Source organism: Astatotilapia calliptera, chromosome 10 (assembly GCF_964374335.1).
Source record: "Astatotilapia calliptera chromosome 10, fAstCal68.1, whole genome shotgun sequence".
NCBI lineage: Eukaryota > Metazoa > Chordata > Actinopteri > Cichliformes > Cichlidae > Astatotilapia > Astatotilapia calliptera.
Genome location: NC_137431.1, coordinates 16,025,070 through 16,051,169, shown reverse-complemented (window position 1 = coordinate 16,051,169; position 26,100 = coordinate 16,025,070). Strand labels below are relative to the sequence as shown.

General features: G+C 44.0%; 2 protein-coding genes and 1 long non-coding RNA gene across 4 annotated transcripts; 1 reads left to right on the top strand and 2 right to left on the bottom strand.

Annotated features, from left to right (window-relative positions):
- Positions 1 to 531: 531 nt before the first annotated feature.
- On the bottom strand, positions 532 to 11,772 carry LOC113030516 (uncharacterized). The gene is made up of 17 exons (XM_080307531.1): positions 10,526 to 11,772; positions 9,734 to 9,940; positions 9,521 to 9,631; positions 9,187 to 9,286; positions 8,139 to 8,206; positions 7,969 to 8,039; positions 7,795 to 7,877; positions 7,598 to 7,709; positions 7,341 to 7,481; positions 7,026 to 7,126; positions 6,677 to 6,842; positions 4,167 to 4,251; positions 2,073 to 4,076; positions 1,572 to 1,876; positions 1,370 to 1,478; positions 1,063 to 1,201; positions 532 to 960 (listed from the first exon to the last, which is right to left on the bottom strand). Exons 1-17 carry the CDS (start codon positions 10,689 to 10,691, stop codon positions 789 to 791), a joined length of 4,140 nt encoding a protein of 1,379 aa, XP_080163657.1. The 5' UTR covers positions 10,692 to 11,772; the 3' UTR covers positions 532 to 788.
- LOC145431563 (uncharacterized) lies at positions 3,852 to 13,741 on the top strand. Of its 2 annotated transcripts, XR_013911908.1 has the most exons (4): positions 3,852 to 3,986; positions 12,390 to 12,525; positions 13,203 to 13,413; positions 13,493 to 13,741. It is a non-coding gene; the product is annotated as an uncharacterized LOC145431563 (long non-coding RNA). The 2 variants fall into 2 exon arrangements; XR_013911907.1 differs by lacking the exons at positions 3,852 to 3,986; positions 12,390 to 12,525 and having other exon boundaries at positions 12,532 to 13,413.
- Positions 13,742 to 21,710: 7,969 nt separating this feature from the next.
- Positions 21,711 to 25,469, bottom strand: bud13 (BUD13 homolog). The gene is made up of 10 exons (XM_080307530.1): positions 25,267 to 25,469; positions 25,024 to 25,114; positions 24,529 to 24,613; positions 23,878 to 24,438; positions 23,377 to 23,681; positions 23,170 to 23,278; positions 22,863 to 23,001; positions 22,579 to 22,760; positions 22,346 to 22,427; positions 21,711 to 22,113 (listed from the first exon to the last, which is right to left on the bottom strand). The coding sequence occupies exons 1-10, from the start codon at positions 25,407 to 25,409 to the stop codon at positions 22,020 to 22,022; spliced, it is 1,791 nt and encodes a 596-aa protein (XP_080163656.1). The 5' UTR covers positions 25,410 to 25,469; the 3' UTR covers positions 21,711 to 22,019.
- Positions 25,470 to 26,100: the final 631 nt, after the last annotated feature.

Genomic DNA, 26,100 nt, shown 5'->3' with positions numbered 1-26,100 from the left:
CATGACGTCTTCTCCTGGGAGGAGAGACATCAGGAGAGTCGTGACGTCTTCTCTTGGGAGGAGAGACATCTGGAGAGTTGTGATGTCTAGTCCTGGGAGGAGAGACATCAGGAGAGTCGTGACGTCTTCTCCTGGGAGGAGAGACATCTGGAGAGTCATGACGTCTTCTCTTGGGAGGAGAGACATCTGGAGAGTCATGACGTCTTCTCTTGGGAGGAGAGACATCTGGAGAGTCATGACGTCTTCTCTTGGGAGGAGAGACATCTGGAGAGTCATGACGTCTTCTCTTGGGAGGAGAGACATCTGGAGAGTCATGAGGTCTAGTCCTGGGAGGAGAGACATCAGGAGAGTCGTGACGTCTTGTCCTGGGAGGAGAGACATCTGGAGAGTCATGACGTCTTCTCCTGGGAGGAGAGACATCTGGAGAGTTGTGGCGTCTTCTCTTGGGAGGAGAGACATCTGGAGAGTCATGACGTCTTCTCCTGGGAGGAGAGACATCTGGAGAGTCGTGGCGTCTTCTCTTGGGAGGAGAGACATCTGGAGAGTCATGAGGTCTAGTCCTGGGAGGAGAGACATCTGGAGAGTCATGACGTCTTCTCCTGGGAGGAGAGACATCTGGAGAGTCGTGAGGTCTAGTCCTGGGAGGAGAGACATCTGGAGAGTCGTGACGTCTTGTCCTGGGAGGAGAGACATCCGGAGAGTACTTCCGACTTCTCTTTGGTGGAGAGATGTCTGGAGAGTCATGCCGGGTCTTTTTGACAGGAGAATCCTGTCCTCTTCTCTTTGAGTTAAATATCTTGTGTTTTTGTGCCACGGTCCTTTTTACGCCTGCGCATTGCAGCCATAGGATCGCCTTCTCTTTCCTGTTCTCTCAACATGCGGTCAAGATCCTCAAGTGGCTTAAGGGCTTCGTGCAGCGCTTCCTTAAGTTTCTGGTGATGCATCTGGATCTGTGCCAACCTATACATACATTTTAACATAAACCATTGAACCACTTTTATAATTTTTTATGTGGATATAATCACATAAACTGTGATATTTGAAATGATCATGCACATTTACCGTTTTCCCCACTGAGCGTATTTCTCGTCTGTTGCCGCTTTTTCACCAGCTTTCTTTTTCTGTTCATTTCTCTCTGAATTCAGATCCCTGCTTTTGCCACTTTTGTCTCTGAAAATCGCCTGAGCGTTACGCGATTCATCTGGTCAAAGGGGATGAATGGGTAAGTATGTAGAAACTTCATTATTTAATTTTAGGACTAAATAAAATACGACAATATAGATGATAAGCTGAAATGAGATGCAAAGCTGTATGAAGCTCTTCAATCAATGGGTGTAAAAAAATCTTAAGAGAGAAAAGTTGATGAAACCTTCAAGTGGCTGATTGTGTTTTTCTCTGCGTCTGTTCTCCTTTTGCTCTTTCCTTAGAATGTCCACAGAAACCAGGCCTGCCTTTCCACCAGATAGCATCCTTTGGCCCTGGTTATAAAAAAAAAAAAGACAATTGAAAAATATAACATTTGAGTGAAATCAGATTTGACATTAATCTTTGTTCCAACACAGTCTGCTTACCTGTGACTGGCCTGGCCTACGAGGTGGTGACAAATCTCCATCCAAGTCCCTTCCACTCGGTGGCTGCCCCCTGGGTGGAGACTGGTCAGAGTCTGAGCCCCGTTTAGTTTTTGAGGGCCTCCTTGGGGGAGATTGGTCGGAGTCTGAGGCGTTTCCCTTCAGGGGCCTTTTCCTCGGGGGAGACGGATCCGAGTCTGAATCATGTCTATTCTGACCCTTCTTAGCCACCGCTGACCGATGAGGATCCGGTGAGCGTTTTTTACTTAACAAGGATGAGCTGAGCTTGCTTTTGTTGGAGGCTGAATCTGACAAAGACACAGTTAATTTGTTAATTTTCATTTTGTAATGCCTTTTGAACAAAAATTAAAGATTTATTATTAGATCAAGCTATGTCTTTAAAATAAATTTCAATTCAAAACTCATGTTAAATGGGTCTCTGCTTTTTACTTTTATTCATATGCCACACCAGATTCCACTTTACAATTTAAATGGATCACTCACCTTTACTTTGCATTTTTTCTGACTTTCCTGAACACTGTCTTGGTGGTGACAAGTCTGGGGAGTCATGGCGTCTTCTCCTGGGAGGAGAGACATCTGGAGAGTCGTGACGTCTTCTCTTGGGAGGAGAGACATCTGGAGAGTCATGACGTCTTCTCCTGGGAGGAGAGACATCAGGAGAGTCGTGACGTCTTCTCCTGGGAGGAGAGACATCAGGAGAGTCGTGACGTCTTCTCTTGGGAGGAGAGACATCTGGAGAGTTGTGATGTCTAGTCCTGGGAGGAGAGAGATCTGGAGAGTCATGACTTCTTCTCCTGGGAGGAGAGACATCTGGAGAGTCGTGAGGTCTAGTCCTGTGAGGAGAGACATCAGGAGAGTCGTGACGTCTTCTCCTGGGAGGAGAGACATCTGGAGAGTCGTGAGGTCTAGTCCTGTGAGGAGAGACATCTGGAGAGTCATGACGTCTTCTCTTGGGAGGAGAGACATCTGGAGAGTCATGAGGTCTAGTCCTGGGAGGAGAGACATCAGGAGAGTCGTGACGTCTTGTCCTGGGAGGAGAGACATCTGGAGAGTCATGACGTCTTCTCCTGGGAGGAGAGACATCTGGAGAGTCGTGGCGTCTTCTCTTGGGAGGAGAGACATCTGGAGAGTCGTGAGGTCTAGTCCTGGGAGGAGAGACATCAGGAGAGTCGTGACGTCTTGTCCTGGGAGGAGAGACATCTGGAGAGTCATGACGTCTTCTCCTGGGAGGAGAGACATCTGGAGAGTCATGAGGTCTAGTCCTGGGAGGAGAGACATCTGGAGAGTCATGACGTCTTCTCCTGGGAGGAGAGACATCTGGAGAGTCGTGGCGTCTTCTCTTGGGAGGAGAGACATCTGGAGAGTTGTGGCGTCTTCTCTTGGGAGGAGAGACATCTGGAGAGTCATGACGTCTTCTCCTGGGAGGAGAGACATCTGGAGAGTCGTGGCGTCTTCTCTTGGGAGGAGAGACATCAGGAGAGTCGTGACGTCTTCTCTTGGGAGGAGAGACATCTGGAGAGTTGTGATGTCTAGTCCTGGGAGGAGAGAGATCTGGAGAGTCATGACTTCTTCTCCTGGGAGGAGAGACATCTGGAGAGTCGTGAGGTCTAGTCCTGTGAGGAGAGACATCAGGAGAGTCGTGACGTCTTCTCCTGGGAGGAGAGACATCTGGAGAGTCGTGAGGTCTAGTCCTGTGAGGAGAGACATCTGGAGAGTCATGACGTCTTCTCTTGGGAGGAGAGACATCTGGAGAGTCATGAGGTCTAGTCCTGGGAGGAGAGACATCAGGAGAGTCGTGACGTCTTGTCCTGGGAGGAGAGACATCTGGAGAGTCATGACGTCTTCTCCTGGGAGGAGAGACATCTGGAGAGTCGTGGCGTCTTCTCTTGGGAGGAGAGACATCTGGAGAGTCGTGAGGTCTAGTCCTGGGAGGAGAGACATCAGGAGAGTCGTGACGTCTTGTCCTGGGAGGAGAGACATCTGGAGAGTCATGACGTCTTCTCCTGGGAGGAGAGACATCTGGAGAGTCATGAGGTCTAGTCCTGGGAGGAGAGACATCTGGAGAGTCATGACGTCTTCTCCTGGGAGGAGAGACATCTGGAGAGTCGTGGCGTCTTCTCTTGGGAGGAGAGACATCTGGAGAGTCATGAGGTCTAGTCCTGGGAGGAGAGACATCTGGAGAGTCATGACGTCTTCTCCTGGGAGGAGAGACATCTGGAGAGTCGTGAGGTCTAGTCCTGGGAGGAGAGACATCTGGAGAGTCGTGACGTCTTGTCCTGGGAGGAGAGACATCCGGAGAGTACTTCCGACTTCTCTTTGGTGGAGAGATGTCTGGAGAGTCATGCCGGGTCTTTTTGACAGGAGAATCCTGTCCTCTTCTCTTTGAAGACAACTCGGGTGAGTCATGTCGACCTCTGCTTAATGAGCCAGCCTCTGTATTTTGATGTTCTTTTCCATTTCCTTCCTCTGTGTCATCATTTTGATCCACTTTTAGGAGAGGAAGTAAAACTATAGTAAACAACAGTCTTAACTTAATATTGCACAAATCCCCCCCTACTTCTGTGACTTCTTATTTACCTCCAATTGCTTTCCATCTGTTGCTGGTCCTAAAAACTTCCATCTGTTTCACTTCCTCAGGTCGATCATCAATCACCTCAGCAATCTGAACAGTTAACAAGAGATTAAGTTTTAAAACAGAACTTGTTGACATAACAAAATTACCCAAACTACAAGCATACCCATTTAATACAATAGATTAGATTTCAGCATTAAGTAAATGGCCTGTATTTGTATAGCGCTTTACTTAGTCCCTAAGGACCCCAAAGCACTTTACACGTTCAGTCATCCACCCATTCACACACACTGGTGATGGCAAGCTAAATTGTAGCCACAGCCGCCCTGAGGCGCACTGACAGAGGCGAGGCTGCCGGTGTTCCAGATCTACTGGCGTTTAGATCAACTGGCGTTAGTCGAACAGATGTGTGGCAGACTTCCGTTTCAGGAGCTGCTACCTACAGACTAGCAAAAAAACGCCAAATGTGTCATCTGTGACACTTGTGAGGTTATCTCAAACACACTCCGTCAGTCTTGATGCTGTTGAACAACAAAATGTTTAAAAATGTGGCGAGTTTACCTAGGGTTATCCTCATGCGCGACGCGATCGCGAAAACAGCAAACAATTAACACCATGCCGATGTTGTTCACAGGACAACAAGAGTAAACGATCGGGAGACTCTTGTTGTCGTTATCGTTCCCCTCACACGGTTTGTTTCTCCGAATTCAGCGTTTTTGCTTCACAACTAAAGCGAGCAGTTTACTTTGTGTGCACTAACATGGACTCGAGTCAACCAGTGCCACCACTGGCCAAGTGCCACAGCCTACAGCCAGATCAACTTGTGACACACATCTGCAGCACGTCTGAATTCGTTTCATGCACAATACATTTGTACCTTTCAATTGTGTCTGTTTGTGCGTCATGCAAATAAACCTTTGAAATGAATGAAATGACACTAATATTTCACTAGTTTTGTAACATCACATGTCGTTACCGTAGTCTGTGTCTTTTCTCTGCGAACAAACATTTTAGAGTTGGTTGTTATATACAGTCTGTATAAGTGTGGTTAATCTAATAAACATTTGTAAGGAGATGGCAGTTACTGTGAATGTACAGCAGTTACACAGTGATTAGTAATAAACAGTCAGACAATGACCCTGACTTTCTCATTCAGTCTTGTAGATTGAATGCACCTTCTGTGGAAAGTGGTACCACACAGTGTGTGTGGACTTCCCCTGTGCAGAAGGCGACTACAAATGTTGTGCATGTTAAATAAACAGAAAAAAGTGATCCCTGATGTCTTTGCTTACTGATTGTTTTCAGTGTTGACAAGCCACATTGCTGCCATTGCATCTTTCAACATGTTTGTGGGTAGATTTGGATGTACCAGGGGTAAGTGCAGCCACTCAGCCTCTACTCAATGTCATCATAGCAAGTTAATCTAGTAGTGGGCTATGGTATTTGGCCACAGGTGGCAGCAGTGGACTGACCTCCATTTGAAACTGCTCCAGCTGCTGTGTGATAGTGGATCTGCTACAAATTGAAGATCATATGGAAGTTTTGGAAATTAACCCTTGTATTATGTTGAAAAACAAAAAAGTGACATTGATTTTGTTGCGGGTCATTTTGACCCATACTGTGTAAATCCACTCAGAATTGTCAAGAAACTGCAATAAAACAATAGCACCTTTATTTTCCATCAGATAAACATGTAGAACACAGACATACAACAGTGACTTTCCATAACTATTTTAGGAACAATTTGGTTTTTCGTTCTTACAAACACGTATTTTGAACTTGCCCAACGTTCTCAGTTTTTCAATGCTCAACATTTTCGATTTTGTCCACATGATGGACAGAATGTAACTGTGTGCTTTCTGCAGATGTACTTCTTGTATTTCTCACAAAAAGTGCTTGTTTTCAAACAGGAATCTTCCTAACTAAGATTTAAAACAAAAGATTTCTACGTCTCCTCCAGTCTCACAAACAGAACCAATCGACACACCTGAGTCACTGACTTTCTTATATCCACTCACTCTCACTGGCTCTGTTTATTACTAATCACTGTGTAACTGCTGTAAATTCACAGTAACTGCCATCTCCTTACAAATCTTCATTGGATTAACCACACTTATACAGACTGTATATAACTACCAACTCTCCAGCCATGTTGATGGATTGCCTATATTGGCTGGAAATATTAATTTCCAGAGAAAGGACACAGACAGACGATGCTTACAGGATGTGATGTGACAACACTAATGAAATATTGACGTGTCATATTTGTCCAAGGCGTATTTCATTGTTATGGAAAAAGAGAATATTAAAATCATGATGACCAATTGGAGCAGTGATTTCTATGACTTTGTGTATATAATTTGGAATTTTGTACAAATGTAGGCCAATAAGGAATATATGATATCATTTCATTCTTTTCAAACAGACACAATTGAAAGGTACAAATGTGTTTTGCATGAAACACTGGGTTTAACAAAAACAACAACATTATCAGTACCCTCAGGTGAGGAAGTACCTTGTTCATGTGTGGTGGCAGCTGGGGACCTATGAAGCCAACACTGTTGTGAGGCATGGTGGCGATGGTGCCTGGGCTCACCACCGGCTGGGGAGATGCCTGACCAGATATGCCAGCGTTATGGTTCAAGTGGCTGTAGTCCCCAGTTTTTCCCACATCTGTGCACCTGATGACATGGAAAAAAGAATATTAACCATGACAAAGCATCAACATTATAACATTAGGTTATAATAATACATTTTCTACAAGAAAAGTGAGAATAAACATGTCTACATTATTAAATAATGATGGGAAAAGTTCTACTGAAGGAATAAGCCTAGAATGTTTAAAAATACCGATGTTTACTCACTTGATGTAGAAGAGGACATAGGCCTGCTGGTTGAGAACAGTGCTAATGTCACTGACTGACACGGACGAGTCATTCATCTGAAACCACTGCTCATTGCTGGCCTGTGAGACAGAATGAGAGAGATGTGACACAGCAGATTCAGTTTCTGAATTGAATTTGAGCTAAAAAGAAGAATCTTATGGTTATATAGGGGTCTTTTTTTTCTTTCTTTCAATGCATACAAAGTAGTTTTCTGCTGAAATGTGTTGTTTATGGTGTTTGTTTGTTTGTACTACGCAACAGCAGCATTCAAACAGATTCGGGCACAGCCAGTACCTTAATATAGCAGAAATAGTGTCCAGTATGACAACTCAATCCAGAGTGAACCAGCACAGCATACAGCCTGTAGAGCTGGGGCTCCCCGTGGGACTGCGACATGAAGGGCCGCAGATCCAGATGCTCCAAATACTTCACATCCTGATGACCACCAAACAAAAAAATTCAAACATTACATGCAAATATCCTGTTTTATAATAAAACAAAGCATCTGTCATGTATCTTTATGACTTAAGCAGACACTATTGGCCATTTGCCTTTGTGATTTTGCCTCCACTGAAGTCTGCAAAGCGTTTGAGTGAGATGGTGAGCACATTGGCGCTGCGATGGATTGTAAATCTTTTTGAGGCCGTTACCATTTTGTTGCACCTGAAGGAAACAAACATTCAGCTTGTTGACAAAAATCACACCTAAACACTAAAACTCATCATGGTTTGGCATCTCTTTGACTTACTTGGTGCATTTGTAAGCATTTTCACCACCCAGCTGTTCTGGCTTGACAAACTGCTCCAGAGCTTTGGAGACATTTGGAGCAGTCTATATGAACAGAGAGAGAGAGGAAAAACCTCACACTCCATAATGCAGAGAATACATAGTAGCAACGTCACTTTGAATGTTGTCCAATTACCTTAATTTCCAGAGTGACATCCAGAAAAGGGTCAAATGTATCTGAGACAGCTTTGCAGTTTAAACATTTAACTGAAACAGAAATCAGTGCTATGAGTATCACACAAGCTGTAAGACATAAAAAGACAAATAAAAGAAAAATAAATCAAACCTTAAAAAACAGTGACTTACCTCTGGATCTTAGGTACCCGCCAAACACTTGATGGATGAAAGAGGTTGCCTGCGTTTGCCTGTCCAATCTATAATAAAAAGATAAAGCACAAAAGTTAACTAATAAGGACAGTGCAACAGTTAACTGACTGACCATTTATTTTTTAGCATTTTGGAACCAGACAATCACTTTACAGTATTCAAGTAGCAGAAAAGACAATAGGAGGAATTGGAGCACGATTAATTACTTAAGAGGCCATCTGCTGCTACACGGGAAGAATTGATTTGATGAGAATTGACACTTTAGGTTCTTAAAAAAATAAATGAATTAATAAATTATTTTTAGGAGTCTAACAAGAAGCACAACACTCAGCCCAGTGCATCTGTTAAACGTGTAGTTTTGGTTAAATGTGCACATAGACTTCGAAGCTCTATAGTAACACATAGAAAAACCTGGATTTTCTGAATTTTGCTGCTGCAATAATAGCACTAATGCCATTAGGGTGAATAAGAGATGACCTGAGGGGTTGAGTGCTCCTGCTCACACTGCTTACCCTGTTGCCTCAGAAGAAATCTATACTAGACACTAAGTCTGGCAGCTCTCTGCCATAATCCCAGACACCTGTTTTACTACACGTTTAAGCCGCTTCTGATCTTTTCAAGCCCTGTTACCAAAACAAGCTACCACACCCAGTGTAAGAATACTTTCTGTGTTGGAGCAGTCAAGTTCATTAAAAAACTTGATATAATAATGAGGTATTATATCAAGTGGCTTGCCTAGTATGTAAACTGAGGTGTCAGTCAGGCAAGAGACTGAGGAATCTGCATTTCTGAAAAATACTCTCAGCAATTGAAGCATTAATAGTTAAAAGGAACTAGTATAAACTGCACTTCCTGAAAAACAGGATAAAGGATTTATTTCATATTCTCCTACTGTCACGGTGTTACCTCTACGTAGCTAATTATGGATCTTACTACATAATAAAGTGCAAACACTGTCAAGCCCAAGTAAAAATATTTTTGTGTGTTTAACTTGTTTAGAATGCATGCAATGTAAAATGACACTCACTTGGTTCCAGGTAAGCAGGACCTTTGCATAGCATCCACTGTGCACCGCAGGAATTCATGAGCATCTTCCTGGCTTCCATAGCGGAAGTGGTTTGCAATCCCTGTGTGAGGGGAACGAGGAAAAACAGAACCAAAAAACAAAGCAGGAGGTGAATTATTGTAAAGGATACCACAGTTAAATGCAAGTTTACACTTATTTAAAAACAGAATTCAAAATCCCTCCAGATTATTTCCCTCCAAAATTACAAAAGGTAAACAGTCACACAGCGCCTCCTATCATTAAAATATAGGTAAACACTTTGCACAGAGCACAGCAACAACAGTCATCCACTTACACCCAAGCTCATTGAGTACACCAATGGGCTTAATGACATTCCCAGAGTTGGTAAAAACCTGAATGATGTGGTTTTGCATGGTACACATCATACAGAACCCTGGCTCATGACCTGCAGCAGAGACAGAGACAAAATACTGAGTGAGTAAGGAGTGATACAATGTGAGAATCAGCGCAGGACTGCGTAACACCACTGTTGGTGAAATAAACTTACATGTTTTGGAGTGCTCCCGCGTCAGCATGTAGTTTGCTAAAGGAGGGGTGTAGCTGAGACACTGCAGGGCTGAGTTGAGGAAGCAGGTGTTCCCCATGTTCTGGAGGCCTGCACCAATGAGGTGAACCTGGGCCCAATTTAGGCTGAGCCGATCTGGTGAGAACAGCACCTTCTGGGGCAAGTCAATTCCATCGCCACTGCTGATCACTGACACACAGAGCCACAATTATTACTAAAAATCTGTTTCAATACATTTTAAAAAGGAGATAATTTAATGCCACCTTACTTATACAACCACACACTGGCACATGGCAAAGTCATGTCAGGACATCACAGTAATAGCTACAACTATTAACAGTTATATAATGTGATTCTGGCCACTGTGAAAAACTCCTAAACAGCCTCAGGAAGAAAGATAGGACAATTTGCCTTCTCCTTTGTTTCTGCTAAACAAGTTGGGCTGCCGGTCTTTATATAAAAACAGCAATTGCATCACGAGCTGAAGTGACTGATCATGCAAAGCTGGATGCATTACATAACTGGATGAATGAACGGAGAAGGGAAGCAGCAACACAACACCCACAAAAGCAGTTGTCAAACTTGTGTGAAAGCAGAAGCAAAAAGATTAGCTGTACGTTACTAAAACCAATTCTGACAAATATGGGTAAATAATGGCTAAAAAGTGTGGTTCCATATTTGCTAAAACTGGTTGGAAAACTATTCTGTCTGACAATAAAAATCTTCAAACAGCTTAAAAAGACATTTTGAAAAAAAGCCAGGCTTTGCTCTGACCTTGGTCCTTGGGCTGGTCCTCAGAGGAGGGTGTACTCTGAGGACCAGCCCCTTGGTCCTTGGGCTGGTCCTCAGAGGAGGGTGTACTGTTGTACACAGCAGCTCCAGGTCCGAGTCCGGCTGACTCGTGGTCAGACTTTTCTGAAGATCTGTCAACTATGGTCATTGTTCATAGCTGCATTAGGAACATAGACACATACGTTTATGAACTGAAAACAAAACAAAACAAAAAAAACAACAACAACTCATTGTTATTTTGGAAAAAGGGAAAGGGAAAGAAAACTTAAATACTACATCAATCCTACACTGGTTAGGTAGCAGTACAGTGAGTTTGGACAACAACAACTAAATACAAAAGCCACATTAACAGATTATACCCAATTTCGCTGTGCAAAAAACTGCACAATGACAATAAAAAGCTCTAAGTCTCTTATAGCTTATAGTTAAATAACGCTATATTAAACACTGCCCTCATACCATCGCCTAAACTTTCAGCAAACAAGTATCAGAAATTGTGTTAGATTGGATGATTTGTTTACATTCAAAAACAGACTAGCATAAGTGAGAGCCAAATATTAGTTTTTGACCGTTTGTTTTTATTTGAATCATCTTGTCAGATTCCTTTTAAATAACAAACACCAGTAGACAAGAGTAACTTTCGACATCTAATTTAACTCTGTCCAACTAACAAACTTAAAATATCGACAAAAATTAGTGTTTAGAAAACTCAAGAGGGGAAATGCCAGATAACCCACTCGACCGAGGAAATTTCTAAGTCGGAAGCACGTTTACAACAGAAGCAGCTGTTCCCTCCCACCTGCTCTTACAGAGTGGCTCACATTGGCTAAATGACGGCTGCTAGGCCTTTAACACGCAGCGTCGCAAAACCTCAAGAAAACACACAAAAAACCCTGATCATATCAGACGGAGAGCAAGTTGAGAGCTTACCAGTCTTGTCGATTTCCGAGATGGACTGACGCGCACTTAAAGAAGATGCAAAAACCATGGAAACCACATAAACATATTTGTACATTAACATAAAGCTGTTGCACACACACACACACACACATATGAAGAGAGAGAGAGAGTATGCATAGTATGCAAACGGCTACCAAACAGCCATCATAATTCGTCATACAATGAGAACAGAACAAATCAACAATTGTTATAAACACTGTTATAAACACTGAAAAGTTATAAACACTGAAAAGAGTAAAACAGAAATAGAAACAATGTCCTAGTCAAGAAATAACAAAAGGATTCAAAATTACCGTCATTATTTCTGATCTCGCTTTAATCTCGGTGCACATCACTAAATAAACAGACAGAAATAAAACTTTGTTTTGTTGTCACAAAAATCAGGTCTGTGTGAATGATTAATTGTCACTGCCATTACGCATATTTTATAGAATTTATATGCAAAGTAAACAAGCTGTGAAAAAGAGACCTAACTGGAAAGATTTCAGAAACTGTGAAACTTGTAAAATATGTGTACACACACACACACACACACACACACACACACACACACACACACACACACACACACACACGTAGGAAAATATTTAGTATACACATCCAGAAATGCATATACTATTATATATTGTACATATATTTATTAGTTTCAGATGTAGCCATTCTTGTGTTTTGCTTGTTTACATTATTGTATTTTGCACAACTCTGTTGCTTGTGAAGCTCGCACACAAGAATTTCACTCACATGTGCTGTACCAATGTACCTGCACATGTGATGTGACAATAAAAGTGATTTGATTTGATTTGATTTGATTTAACTGGAATCACTCCAAAGTAGTGGGTTAAAAAAGGGGAACAAGAGTCAACAGTCTACATTTCACCCTTTTTAGGATTCCTCCTCTACCCGGACACACCTGCTAAGATGGAGACCACATCACGTGAGGCTTTCTGCTTCAGGCCTATCCCAGACCAAGATCCAGGCAAAGGTCAACAGACTTGGCTCACCCTAGAGAGTAAACTCATCATGTCTGTATAAAGATAAGACTCATTTATGATGGCACGCAAGGCTGTGGCTTTCTGTTCAGTGCATGTGTGTGTCTTGGAAATGGTTTGGGCAGTGTGCTATGAGTGAGAAGGCAGAGATGGTAGAGATTATAAAGGTGATTTTGTGATTAAAGCTTAGATTAAAAAAAAACCTACACTGCCATTAAACTGAAAAACACTGTAATAAAGTATTTAATACCTCAAATAGAACATAAGAAAGACCATATAAGGTTAAATGTGAAAATGCTGTTATAGACACAGAGCATCTGGAGGAGTGATATTGTTTTCTCTGCTGTGCAGTGAAATTCCTGCCACTCTTACTCACAGACACAGGATTGGATTGCCCTCAGCAGTAATTATTTGTGTATGTGTTCCCGTGTCCTTCACACAGCTCTGCGACATCCAAAGCAAATGATTTATATTCATAAGAACATTTCATCTCATTTATGTATAAAGTATTATTCTCTCAAGATTAAAATGAAAAAAGCAAATAGTGTAATACATGTAGTATGATCAAGAAAGTAAGAAAGTTTATTTATGGAAAGTGTGATTACTGTTGATGAAATTCTGCCTTTAGCAAAGTTCTGATTACCCTTCAGCAGGCTGTAACACACAACAGGAATCTCACCATTCTCCTCCTGCATCCTCATGATAAACAGGAAGAGGAAACAGACGCGAGGACAGAGAAGTGAGAGGGAATGAGCAAGAAGGCAACCGTGATCACATGTCAGCAGCAGCAAAAAACGAACAGGAAACAGCCCAGATGCAGTCTCAGTATCAGAAAGACTTCCCTCCCCCATCCTCCTGCCACAGGAGGCGGACACCTGCTTTCCCGCAGCCTGACAACATTGGCATCAACCCTGCGTTCAGGTGAGAGCAGGTTTATCATCATCACAGTGTCCTTCATGTAGGGAGCAGCTACTCTGTGTCTGCGTGCTCTGATTCACAGGATCAACTTCAGCACGGTCCAAAGAGAGACTTACCCAGGCTGGCCCATCGTGAATGTCGGGTACGGTGGAAGGCAAAGACCAGCTAAGCATGACTTCTAAGTGGCAGTGGAAATCATCTTGCATGTTTGCATACATGCATGATTAATATTAAATGTCAAAGTCATATTTAACAAATGCTTGAAATTTGTCTTGTCCCAGCATGTATTCCCAATAATCATACAGTAATAAACACAAACCAGTGGAAAAAAGCCTCAGTTTTCAGTGTGTTTGACGTATATGTGTTTGCACTAACTTCATTGTCTCTTCGTATAAATAACACTACAATTGACAGCTTACTACTCAGAACATACTTGGAAATAAAAGTCAGTTCTGCCTCTTGTTTTTTTCTGGTACATTAGAGAATTACCTTTTAATGAAATAAGAGATTCATTTCCCGTCATCTTTCATATTGATGACTTCAGAAATACTTGTGCACAGTTTAAGAATCCACCCAGTGACCCATAACCGAAAGCTGATTGACCTCACTGGGCAGGACCGAGGATCAGATGGCTGAGTAAGAGCTGAGTAAGCATTTGATTCAAATTCCTGAGTTGCATGTATATGGAAAAAGGAGTAAATGTGTTTGAATACTGAGTTTTCTTCCCTCAAGTATAAATCTTGCACAACACATCATTACCAACTCTGAAAACAGGGGTCACATGAGGCTACACTGGAAAACTACCCAACTTGGGAAATCTTAAACATGTTGCAACACTTTGACAAACAGTAACACCTTAGATTTCAAAACAATGACGAATTTTATTGTTTATGATATAATCTGATTTACATTTTTTAAAAAGAAATGGGGCTGACAATGTGCTCTTAAACTTATGCTTTTTTAAAAACAAAACAAAACTGCAAACTCATTTTACATTGTGAGTCACATATAGCCTTTGACCTTGAGTGGGCCGGACCAGCGAAACTTCCCTTTCTGTCAGTGAAAAGAAGTTTAACTACACATTTAATCCCTGGAATATCTTAATATCAGAAAAAGAAATGCAGTTTTGTTTGTCTCAGTTTATCTAAATGATAAACAACATTCTGTAGTAAATGGGGAAAAAAGTCTGTTGGGACTTAAATTGCAAGAAATAAAATTTGAATTGTATATGTGGGGTAATAATATTTATGATAACTGTATAAAAATACAGTTCCGATTTCCCAAAGCAATCCAATTGGACTCTTAAGCAGTGATTCTGGCTGCTGGCCCATGTTTTGATAGTGCTGGTGGAAAGTGCCTTAAAACTTTTACAGATGTTAGACTGAATCGGACTGGTATGATGATTTCTGATATGAGGTTCAGTTCTACGGTGGTGATCGCAGGGTGTGCACAGGTCAAGTGCCACTATGACCCTCCAGAAATTAACGAGGACAGGGGATGATCGTTCAGCTCTTTAATGGCAGATTTAGCGTGGGTGTGGGTATGTGTGTGTGTGTGGTTCAGTCTTATGGACGCACACTCTCATTGAACCCACATAAACTGCTCCCGAGCATAACTTGTGATTCACACTGCCTTCATGAACACCATTTTCCATCCCAGTCAAACATTACTCACAAAACGGCCGCGCCCTCTAGTGGCGAGGCAGAAAACTGCATCACAGTCCTGCCTTCAGAACAGCCGCCCCCAAACTTGCCCTCGCAAGTTTGCAGAATGTCATTTACTGTCCATTTTGTTCTGGTACTGCAGGTAGTCGAATAAGGCGGCTCACTGGGCGTACGTAGGTACGGTCCTTTACGTCCACTTCTGCAGATCGGATCAAACCATCAGCTCCGGGGAATACCCTGTTGATCTTCCCAACAGGCCATGATGCTCTGGGAAGATGGGGATCCACTATCATCACCACAGTGCCCAGCTGGATCGGAGCAGTGTCTTTCTGCCACTTTGACCGTGTCTGCAGTGTAGGCAGGTAGTGGCGTATGAACTGTGTCCAGAAGCGATCGGATAACACCTGACAGGTCCTCCATGATCGTCGTCCAATGAGCTCTGAGTCGTGGTATATCACTTGGGGTAGGGAAGGGTCTAGCCGCCCCATCAGCAACAAATTTGGGGTAATGGGGTCTGGGTCAGCCACGTCTGATGACACGTACCCCAAAGGTTTCGAGTTGAGTATTCCCTCGATCTCGATCAACACTGTTTGGAGTATTTCCTCTTTTACAACCTGTGAGCCCAATGTGGAGGCCAGAGCTGCCTTTATGGACCTGATCTCTCGCTCCCAGGATCCTCCAAAGTGGGGAGAACTGGGAGGGTTAAATCGAAACTTGATCTGCTGCTCTGCTAACTTGCCTTGTAAAGAGGGATGCAGGGCTTTGAAAGTTTCCTGGAGCTCCCGATCCCCACCTCGGAAATTTGTTCCCTGGTCACACAGTATCTCAGCTGGTTTCCCACGACGAGAGACAAATCTTCTTAATGCCATTAGAAATGAGTCGGTGTTGATACTAGACAACACCTCAATATGAATGGCACGAGTCGTCAAGCATTTGAAGAGCAGGCCCCAGCGTTTTTCATTTCTCCGACCAACTTTCACCTGCATTGGCCCAAAGCAGTCGATGCCTGTTGAGAAGAAGGCTGGCTGATGTAATCGTAGGCGTGCAAGGGGAAGGTCAGCCATCTTTGGGTTGGCAGGTTGGGCTCTCCATTTTTGGCACTCAGGGCAGGAGCGCTGTTCGCTTCTTACGGCTTCACGGCCGCGAAGAATCCAGTATTTCCTTCTCAACTCTGCAAACAATCTCTCTGCTCCTGGGTGTTTCAAATCACTGTCAGCCTGTCGGATGAGTAGTCTGGTGACTGGATGTTTAGGGTCCAATACTACTGGATGTATCACAGCAGCTTCCAAATCATGGCATCGTCTGAGACGACCACCTACTCTTATGAGTTGAAGCGACTTATCAAATTCCGGGTCTAGGCAAAACAGACGGCTGGATGAGAGAACTGGTTTCCCAGTGGTCAGGCACTGGATCTCATCAGGGAAACTGTCTTTCTGAGCAGCTCTCAGCAGAATAAGCTCAGCCTCCTTGTAGTTCTCTGATGTGAGATTGTCACCAGCCGCCCCGTGAAGGCACCTGGCTGTTTCTTCCAAAAGCTTGCTAAAACTGGTAAACTGCTGTGCATCAGGCAGGGAGATAGAGTCAGTAGACACAGCTAAGCAAGTTATTGGTTTACGCTGCTCCTCAGCAAAGTCTGTACATGGTGTGGCTGGGTGCTCTGGCCACTGGTCTCGATGTAGCTGCAGAAACGGGGGCCCACATGCCCACCGGGACTGGACTGTGAGGTCTTGTAGCCTTTTACCCCTAGTTAGATCATCTGCCGGATTGTCATATGTTGTCACATAACGCCAAGACTGGCTGTCTGTCAGTTCCTGGATTTCAGCTATCCGAGTTCCCACGAACACCTTGAAATGACAGGACTCTGACTGGATCCATGTTAGGACAGTGGTGGAGTCTGTCCATAACACCACTCTGCATAGTGGTAGGGTGAGCTCTTTGGTCAGCAGGCTAGCAAGTTGAGCTCCAGTCAAGGCTGCACATAGTTCCAGACGTGGCATGGACATCTGCCGTTTAGGGGCCACCCTAGAGCGGGCAGTCAGGAAAGCAACTTCCACCTTTCCAGCAGCATCTTCCGTCCGTAGGTAGGCAACGCTTCCATATGCTTGTTGAGATGCATCGCAGAAGATGTGCAACTCACGCCTACTGTCAGATTTGTCCAGCTCTGGGCTTACATAACAACGTTGTAGACTAATGTCGTCCAGATGTTGCAGCTCACCCTCCCATTCGTTCCATGCCGAGAGCAGGTCACTTGGTAACAGGGGGTCATCCCACTCACGCTTTTTGTCCCACAGCTGCTGGACTAGTACCTTCGCCCTCGTTGTGAAGGGGACGAGAAACCCTAGTGGGTCATACTGACTCGCCAGAACCCGGTAGATGTTTCTCATGGTAGGAGGATTCCTCTCCAACTGCATGGACTTGTAGTGCAGAGTGTCAGAGCAGCACATCCAGCGCAAACCTAGAGCAGGTTCTTGAGGGTCCATATCAGTTTGATTCAGCCACTGTACGCTGCTCTCTGATCTTATTTCCTTTGGTAGATGGCTGATGAGATCTGGGGTGCTGCTGGCCCACTGTCTGAGCTCAAATCCTCCCTCCGATAATAGTGACCGTAGTTTGTCCACAACCTCTGTGGCCACATCTGGAGAAGAGAAGCTCTGTAACCAGTTGTCAACATAAAAATTCTTCTCAATGGAGTCACGCACGTCATCTCCCTGGTCACTGGGGTCATGGACGTGTCGCTGGAGTGCATAAATTGCACAGCACGGTGAGCATGTTGTCCCAAAGGGGAGCACCTGCCATTCATACACCTTGGGATGGGTGTCTCGTTGCAGATCGCGCCAGAGGAAACGTAGTAGTGGCCGGTCCTCAGGCAGTAGTCTCACCTGGTGGAACATCCCCTTGATATCACTGCTAACTGCGATGGAGCGTTCTCTGAAGCGTAGCAGCACACCAAGAAGAGAGGCCCCCAGGTTCGGGCCTGGTAAAAGCAGCTCGTTGAGGTTCTGATCCCTATAGGTGAATGAGCAATTAAACACCACACGGTTCTTTCCGTTGTGTGTCACCATGTGGTGGGGGATGAACCATGATTCTGTGGAGGCCCTCATTTCCTCCTCACTGATTTCTCTGACATAGCCTGCTGCTATCAACTTTGCCATCTCCGCTTGATAAGCTTTAGCCTTCTCTGGGTCTCGACTGAGGCGCTTCTCCGTGCCACGTAGATTGGGGAGTACTGCTTCAGGTGGCACCCGGAGTGTAGGCATATCACTGACACGCAGAAGGGGAGTTGAACATCTGTTTACTCCCTCGACATTCAGTCTTGTCGTCTTTGCCTCCAAAAGCCTCATAGCTTGCTCTTCCCTCCGAGACCGTGTCACTAGTTTCTCACTTCGATATGGGAGAGTGTCAAGTTGCCAAAGCCTCTCTACTTGACTATGAAGCTCTGATTGAAGAGAGGCAGTTGAGAGGAAGAGGCACTGTTGTGGTTGAGCAGAGTGCTTAAGGGAGGGGATTGGTCCCTGTAGTACCCAACCAAGTCTAGTCTTGACTGCAGCTGGTCCTCCAGGTAAGCCTAGGCGCACAGGTTTGATGGGCGTTACTAGGTGAGGACAGTCAGAGCCGATCAGAAGGAGTGGCTGGGCATTTGTGAAGGGCTGCAAGGGAAGCCTTCTCAAGTGTCTATATTTCTGTTGAAGTGCCTTCACAGGGTAGGAATGTTCAGCCAAGCCTAGGTCATCTGCTGTGAAGGCTCTCTCAATGGTGAATGTTCTGGATGGTTGGCTGGCAGGGGAGACTTTGACTGTCACTGATGCGCCATGCAAGGTTCTCAATCCTTGTCTCACCGTACGTAGAGTAAGACTCTCTGCCGTGCCCTGTAACTGCAGTCTTTGAGTGGCCTCAGGGAGAAGGATCGTCCTCTCAGATCCATCATCCAATATGGCGAATGTCTCCAGGGTGTGCTCACCGTTCTGCAGCAGCACTTTGGTTATCTTCAGAAGTACTTGGCTACAGCCAGCACGCCGGTCTAGATAAAGTACCTCAGTAGATGGTTTACTCCCCAGCTCAGCGACGTGTTCCATTGGTGGATTGGGTGCAGCAGGTCTGAGATTCACTTCATGCAGGGCCTCTAGGTGTTTTCCCCTGCATGTCTTACACTGCACTTTAAGTCGACACTGAGCGGCCTGGTGGTGCCGCCCACAACGCCAGCAGCGATTGTTGGACTTAATCCAAGTTGATTTCTGCTCCTTAGTCAGCATCTTGAAGTTGACACATTGATCTAGGAAGTGCAGAGTGTTATTACAATATGGACAATAAGCTGTGTGCTTGTCTTGGACCTCAGAAGTGGAAGGGGTTGTGGCTGAGGACCTTTGGGGGGCAGTGTTGTGTGTTGCACCATGCAGCACGGTGGTAGTCCTTTTGGTGGCTCGTTTATCTCTTTTCATGCTGCTCCTGGCTCTCGAGCTCTCCTCTACCTTCTCTGTGTGATCTCCGCCCTCTTGAATGACCAGCTCATACTCCAGCCACTCTGCAAAGTCTCTCAATGATGGTATTCCATCTTTCTGTGGGTAAAGGTAGCGGCGGAAAGCAGCACGTAGGTCTTGGGGTAGCTTTCGTGTCAGTCTAGCAACATGAGACCCGCATTGCAGCTCTATGTGTCCATCTTCCCCAAGTTGCTCTAACATGCCGACCAGAGCACGGACTCTCAGTGCAAACCTTCTGAATCCAGTTGTGTCACCTGGGCGGATGCTGGGCTCATCCATAAGCTCTGCTATCCTCTGCAGTGACAGCTGGTGCGGTTGACCGTAATGTTTAATGAGCGAGGCCATCGTGTCAGAGTAGGGGTGAGGTGAGTTACTGTAGGAGTCAGCAATTAAAAGAGCTTCCTCAAATTTAAGGTGGTCACATAAGACCTGATATTTGAACCTCTCCGTTGCATCAAAGGGGAGAATATTGTCTAGGGCAAGCCTTAATCTAGCAAACTGCCTGGGATCACCCTGCGTGAACTCTGGGATGGAGGGCGATGGTCCTCTGTAGGTCTTCTCCTTTACACCTATGGCTGTAGTGGGAGCCAGCACTTGTTCTGGGGGGAGCATGTTCGCGTCGAAACTAGGTCCAGCTAGTGATTGAGATAAGGGGGTGGACTGTGGCGCACGAGGCTGAAACTCAGGAGCTTCAGTGGCTGAGGGTTGCTGTAACTGTAGCTCTTGTAAGCGTTGGCTAAGCTCTTGTGCAATGGCTGGTAGCGGTGGAGGTGGAACAGACTGTACCTCTGGTAGATCAGGATGATCTCTTGGGAGAAAAACTGGAGGTGGTGGTACTGGCCATTCTTCAGCTGCATCCTGTGTGTAGGATATATTGTGCTGCTCTGGTCTCAGGGGAAAAGGCTGTGTAGTTAGAGGTGTGGAGACCCAAGTGTTATCAGCTGAAATGTAGCCCCCTGGTTGCTGGGCAGAACGTAAGCGGGTGGATTCCAACGTGCTGACATTACGATCCATCTGCCTCCTCATGTCTCCTACCATCATCTGAAGTTGCCTGTTGTCCTTCTGCAGTTGCTGCACAATGTTCATGAACTCCTGAGGGATGCTGGATGACACTGGAGTCTGTCCTGCAGCTCCAATAGAACCAGGAGTCTGGGTGAGGGGCGTCATCTTGGCGTATCCCTCTCTAGTCTGCTGTTGCTCCAATGTAGCAGTGGGTGGCAGTGTGTAGCCTTCATACTGAGTCATCCATCCTGGTGGTCGCACAGCCCTCCGTGGACGTGCACCTGCTCTCTGGGGGTCATAATCCATCTTCACTCTGTAATCACCTATCTGGCTCGAAGGACCAATTTTGTTATGATGATTTCTGATATGAGGTTCAGTTCTACGGTGGTGATCGCAGGGTGTGCACAGGTCAAGTGCCACTATGACCCTCCAGAAATTAACGAGGACAGGGGATGATCGTTCAGCTCTTTAATGGCAGATTTAGCGTGGGTGTGGGTATGTGTGTGTGTGTGGTTCAGTCTTATGGACGCACACTCTCATTGAACCCACATAAACTGCTCCCGAGCATAACTTGTGATTCACACTGCCTTCATGAACACCATTTTCCATCCCAGTCAAACATTACTCACAAAACGGCCGCGCCCTCTAGTGGCGAGGCAGAAAACTGCATCACAGTCCTGCCTTCAGAACACGGACATTGCTAGAAAAAATATTAGAGCCCAACCTGATTCCCTCACTGTGAGAGTCACAGCATCCTGTCAGTGTATGCACTCCCTGATTAATATGGCAAGGAATGACTTATTTGAATGCCGCTTTTTTCACATCTCTGTAGGTCAGTCTTTTTTAGCTACACCACAGAACTCTCAAATGTGCATTTATCTTGTACACAAAACCCTCACAGCTATACCATACCATCGACAGTCAGCTGTGGACACTCTCTTTCAGCATTTGGTTGCTGTGCACTACGTTTCATTTTGGAGTCATGAGGGACATGTCTCTATTTCTATGTCCAGGACCAAAATATGTTGGTTGTAACAAGCGGTTATTTGAGTCACTGTTGCCTAATAAAATGGGTGGTAAGTGTATAAAATTATCTAAAAAGACTGAATGTCAAATGCTATCCAAGTTACAGGTGCCTGAACACTCTTGGGACAATGCATTACAAAAACATTCTTTAATAAAACACTGAAACCACAACAGCTTCTGCTCCACGGTGAATAACTTCTTACAAAAATTGTGAACATGCTTCACTTCATTTTTCTGTACAGTTCCATCTGATACACATGGTACAGTATCAAAAGGGTTTGGAAAGGTGAAACAAATTCTTCTATGTAGTTTATTTAAAAAAAGAACTTTTGCTGCGTAGATGCATCTAGTCTTGTTGTTCTAACAGCATAACAATTATACATAAAGGTTGAGCAGGTGTGCTCTTTAGCTCTGCTCCAGATTCATCATTTTCTGAAAGCCTTTACATATCCTCCACACTCCATTTATAGGCCGCTTCCTGCACAGCCTTTTTATCTGCCATCCTCTGGTAGCGTTTCTGTTCAAAACCATTTGACCTGCAAGACACAAATAAAATAACCCTATTAATTATGATACGACAAGCTAAAAGGCCAAAGACAATCCATTCAATTAGGCGCAAATTTAATATAGACGTGGAAAAAAATGATCACAATTTCTTTACCATTAATGTGCAAAATGACAAACTGATGTGTGTATTAAAAACATTCAATATTAAACTACAGTTCTGTCCTCAACAGTTTTCCTCTGTCACCGATGCACAAACTCTACCTGTCAACTCCGTCCCAGCGGTACCCCGGTGGAATATTGAACCGGTTTGGAGGTGGAGCAGGGCCTTTATATCGAGGTTTCTCTACAAAAAATCAAAACAAACATACAAATAAATAAAAATACAAACAGTAGCAAAAGCAAAACTGCTGCTATTTAAAAGCTTCTTACAAGGATTGACCTGGTGAAATAAAATAAAGTCATAAATAAAATAAAAAATATATAATGTTAAACACCTTGTGTTTTTGTGCCACGGTCCTTTTTACGCCTGAGCATTGCAGCCATAGGATCGCCTTCTCTTTCCTGTTCTCTCAACATGCGGTCAAGATCCTCATCGTCACGGTGACGTGCCAGTGGCTTCTGGGCTTCGTGCAGCGCGTCCTCAAGTTTCTGCTGATGCATCTGGCTCTGTGCCAACCTATACATACATTTTAACATAAACCATTGAACCACTTTTATAATTTTTTATGTGGATATAATCACATAAACTGTGATATTTGAAATGATCATGCACATTTACCCTTTTCCCCACTGAGCGTATTTCTCGTCTCTTGCCGCTTTTTCACCAGCTTTCTTTTTCTGTTCATTTCTCTCTGAATTCAGATCCCTCCTTTTGCCACTTTTGTCTCTGAAAATCGTCTGAGCGTTACGCGATTCATCTGGTCAAAGGGGATGAATGGGTAAGTATGTAGAAACTTCATTATTTAATTTTAGGACTAAATAAAATACGACAATATAGATGATAAGCTGAAATGAGATGCAAAGCTGTATGAAGCTCTTCAATCAATGGGTGTAAAAATATCTTAAGAGAGAAAAGTTGATGAAACCTTCAAGTGGCTGATTGTGTTTTTCTCTGCGTCTGTTCTCCTCTTGCTCTTTCCTTAGAATGTCCACAGAAACCAGGCCTGCCTTTCCACCAGATAGCATCCTTTGGCCCTGGTTATAAAAAAAAAAAAAAGACAATTGAAAAATATAATAACATTTGAGTGAAATCAGATTTGACATTAATCTTTGTTCCAACACAGTCTGCTTACCTGTGACTGGCCTGGCCTACGAGGTGGTGACAAATCTCCATCCGAGTCCCTTCCACTCGGTGGCTGCCCCCTGGGTGGAGACTGGTCAGAGTCTGAGCCCCGTTTAGTTTTTGAGGGCCTCCTTGGGGGAGATTGATCGGAGTCTGAGGCGTTTCCCTTCAGGGGCCTTTTCCTCGGGGGAGACGGATCCGAGTCTGAATCATGTCTATTCTGACCCTTCTTAGCCACCGCTGACCGATGAGGATCCGGTGAGCGTTTTTTACTTAACAAGGATGAGCTGAGCTTGCTTTTGTTGGAGGCTGAATCTGACAAAGACACAGTTAATTTGTTAATTTTCATTTTGTAATGCCTTTTGAACAAAAATTAAAGATTTATTATTAGATCAAGCTATGTCTTTAAAATAAATTTCAATTCAAAACTCATGTTAAATGGGTCTCTGCTTTTTACTTTTATTCATATGCCACACCAGATTCCACTTTACAATTTAAATGGATCACTCACCTTTACTTTGCATTTTTTCTGACTTTCCTGAACACTGTCTTGGTGGTGACAAGTCTGGGGAGTCATGGCGTCTTCTCCTGGGAGGAGAGACATCTGGAGAGTCGTGACGTCTTCTCTTGGGAGGAGAGACATCTGGAGAGTCATGACGTCTTCTCCTGGGAGGAGAGACATCAGGAGAGTCGTGACGTCTTCTCTTGGGAGGAGAGACATCTGGAGAGTTGTGATGTCTTCTCTTGGGAGGAGAGACATCTGGAGAGTCATGTCGTCTTCTCCTGGGATGAGAGACATCAGGAGAGTCGTGATGTCTTGTCCTGTGAGGAGAGACATCCGGAGAGTACTTCCGACTTCTCTTTGGTGGAGAGATGTCTGGAGAGTCATGCCGGCGTCTCCTCAGAGGTGAGACATCTGGAGAGTCATGCCGGGTCTTTTTGACAGGAGAATCCTGTCCTCTTCTCTTTGAAGACAACTCGGGTGAGTCATGTAGACCTCTGCTTAATGAGCCAGCCTCTGTACTTTGATGTTCTTTTCCATTTCCTTCCTCTGTGTCATCATTTTGGTCCACTTTTAGGAGAGGAAGTAAAACTATAGTAAACAACAGTCTTAACTTAATATTGCACAAATCCCCTCCTACTTCTGTGACTTCTTATTTACCTCCAATTACTTTCCATCTGTTGCTGGTCCTAAAAACTTCCATCTGTTTCACTTCCTCAGGTCGATCATCAATCACCTCAGCAATCTGAACAGTTAACAAAAGATTAAGTTTTAAAACAGAACTTGTTGACATAACAAAATTACCCAAACTACAAGCATACCCATTTAATACAATAGATTAGATTTCAGCATTAAGTAAACGGCCTGTATTTGTATAGCGCTTTACACGTTCAGTCATCCACCCATTCACACACACACTGGTGATGACAAGCTAAATTGTAGCCACAGCCGCCCTGGGGCGCACTGACAGAGGCGAGGCTGCCGGACACTGGCGCCACCGGGCCCTCTGACCAGTGGTGTCCCAAATCATCAGGCGCATTTTTATTGTTTAAAAGAACCCTTCATATACAGGAGCGTATATAGCATATGTTTCCGTAATCATTTCAACTGAATGAATGGACAGGTTAGCCAGGTAGCTAGCTAACGTCATCTTACCACCGGAGCTTCTTCTTCATCCTCTTCCTCAATCTCCGTCTGCTGTGTGACCATCTGTTTCCAATCTATGTCATCGTCCACTATTTTAAGTCTTGAATCAAAGAAGTAAACACGAGTAAGTTATTACATTAGGCAGTGAGGAAAACAGCGCTGCACAACAACAGAGTCGTTAACTAGCTTAACGGCTAACAAATACAGCTAAATCTGCGGCAAAAGTCGACTAAACCGTCGCCACCGGCTCACCCCTTCTCGGGAACCTTGCGCCGCTTCTTTTTTGCCTTTCCTTTAGATTTCAGGGAATCATCGTCGGCTGATAAATAACGTTTTAGGTACTCAGCCTTGGAGAGTTCCTGTCCTTTCTTACTGCATGTAGAAGCAGCCATCATTGTGTTGTTAGAAACTACGGGTGGCGCTGAGGTTCAAGAATGCCAGTTCGGATAGAGGATGCAAAGGATAGACTGAGATTGAGGCAGCCAAGCAAGCATGCCTAAATTGTAAACAATAATATTATTAATAAATTCGAAATAAGGGCAGTATAGTTAGCAAATATAATAATACAAATAAATTAATACAAATAAATCATGAAAGGGTTTTGAGGAATTTACCATTGTTAAATCCAATTTCACTCCAGGTGCAGTGCTGTGAAAGTATTTGTGTGATAAACCACATTTTTTGCTGAGGTGCAAAAGCGAGAGTGAAATAAGTGAACACCAACTGTGTAGTTATATAGTTTTAATTGATATCAGTAAGAGGAAGTTAAACTATCACCAAAAAATTGTCAGTCATGTGTTGGTATTGTTTCTATGTCATCAAAACAATGTTGGTCCAGGATTACTGACACTTACTGACACCATCACTTTATCAATGCTGGTCATCATGCCCTTTTGCTGCTAAAGTATTTAGTATTTAGTATTTAGTATTTATTTATTTATTGTCATTGTCAAGAACAATGAAATTGCGTTTGGGGCTTCCATACAACCCCCCAAAAAAGAAGAAAATAATAAATACCCCTTAAAACCCAAGTGTACATATTTAACCCAGTGTGACTCCAATGCAATAAGACAATCCTTAGCAATA

Coding starts and splice junctions, on each gene's coding strand:
- LOC113030516 (XM_080307531.1), bottom strand. CDS start 10,691: ATGACCATAGTTGACAGATCTTCAGAAAAGTCTGACCACGAGTCAGCC. Junction 9,287..9,520: donor TGTACTCAATGAGCTTGGGT/GTAAGTGGATGA, acceptor CCCCTCACACAG/GGATTGCAAACCACTTCCGC. Junction 7,878..7,968: donor ATGTCACTCTGGAAATTAAG/GTAATTGGACAA, acceptor CTGTTCATATAG/ACTGCTCCAAATGTCTCCAA.
- bud13 (XM_080307530.1), bottom strand. CDS start 25,409: ATGATGGCTGCTTCTACATGCAGTAAGAAAGGACAGGAACTCTCCAAG. Junction 24,614..25,023: donor ATGAAGAAGAAGCTCCGGTG/GTAAGATGACGT, acceptor TTAACTGTTCAG/ATTGCTGAGGTGATTGATGA. Junction 23,279..23,376: donor GTAGGCCAGGCCAGTCACAG/GTAAGCAGACTG, acceptor TTTTATAACCAG/GGCCAAAGGATGCTATCTGG.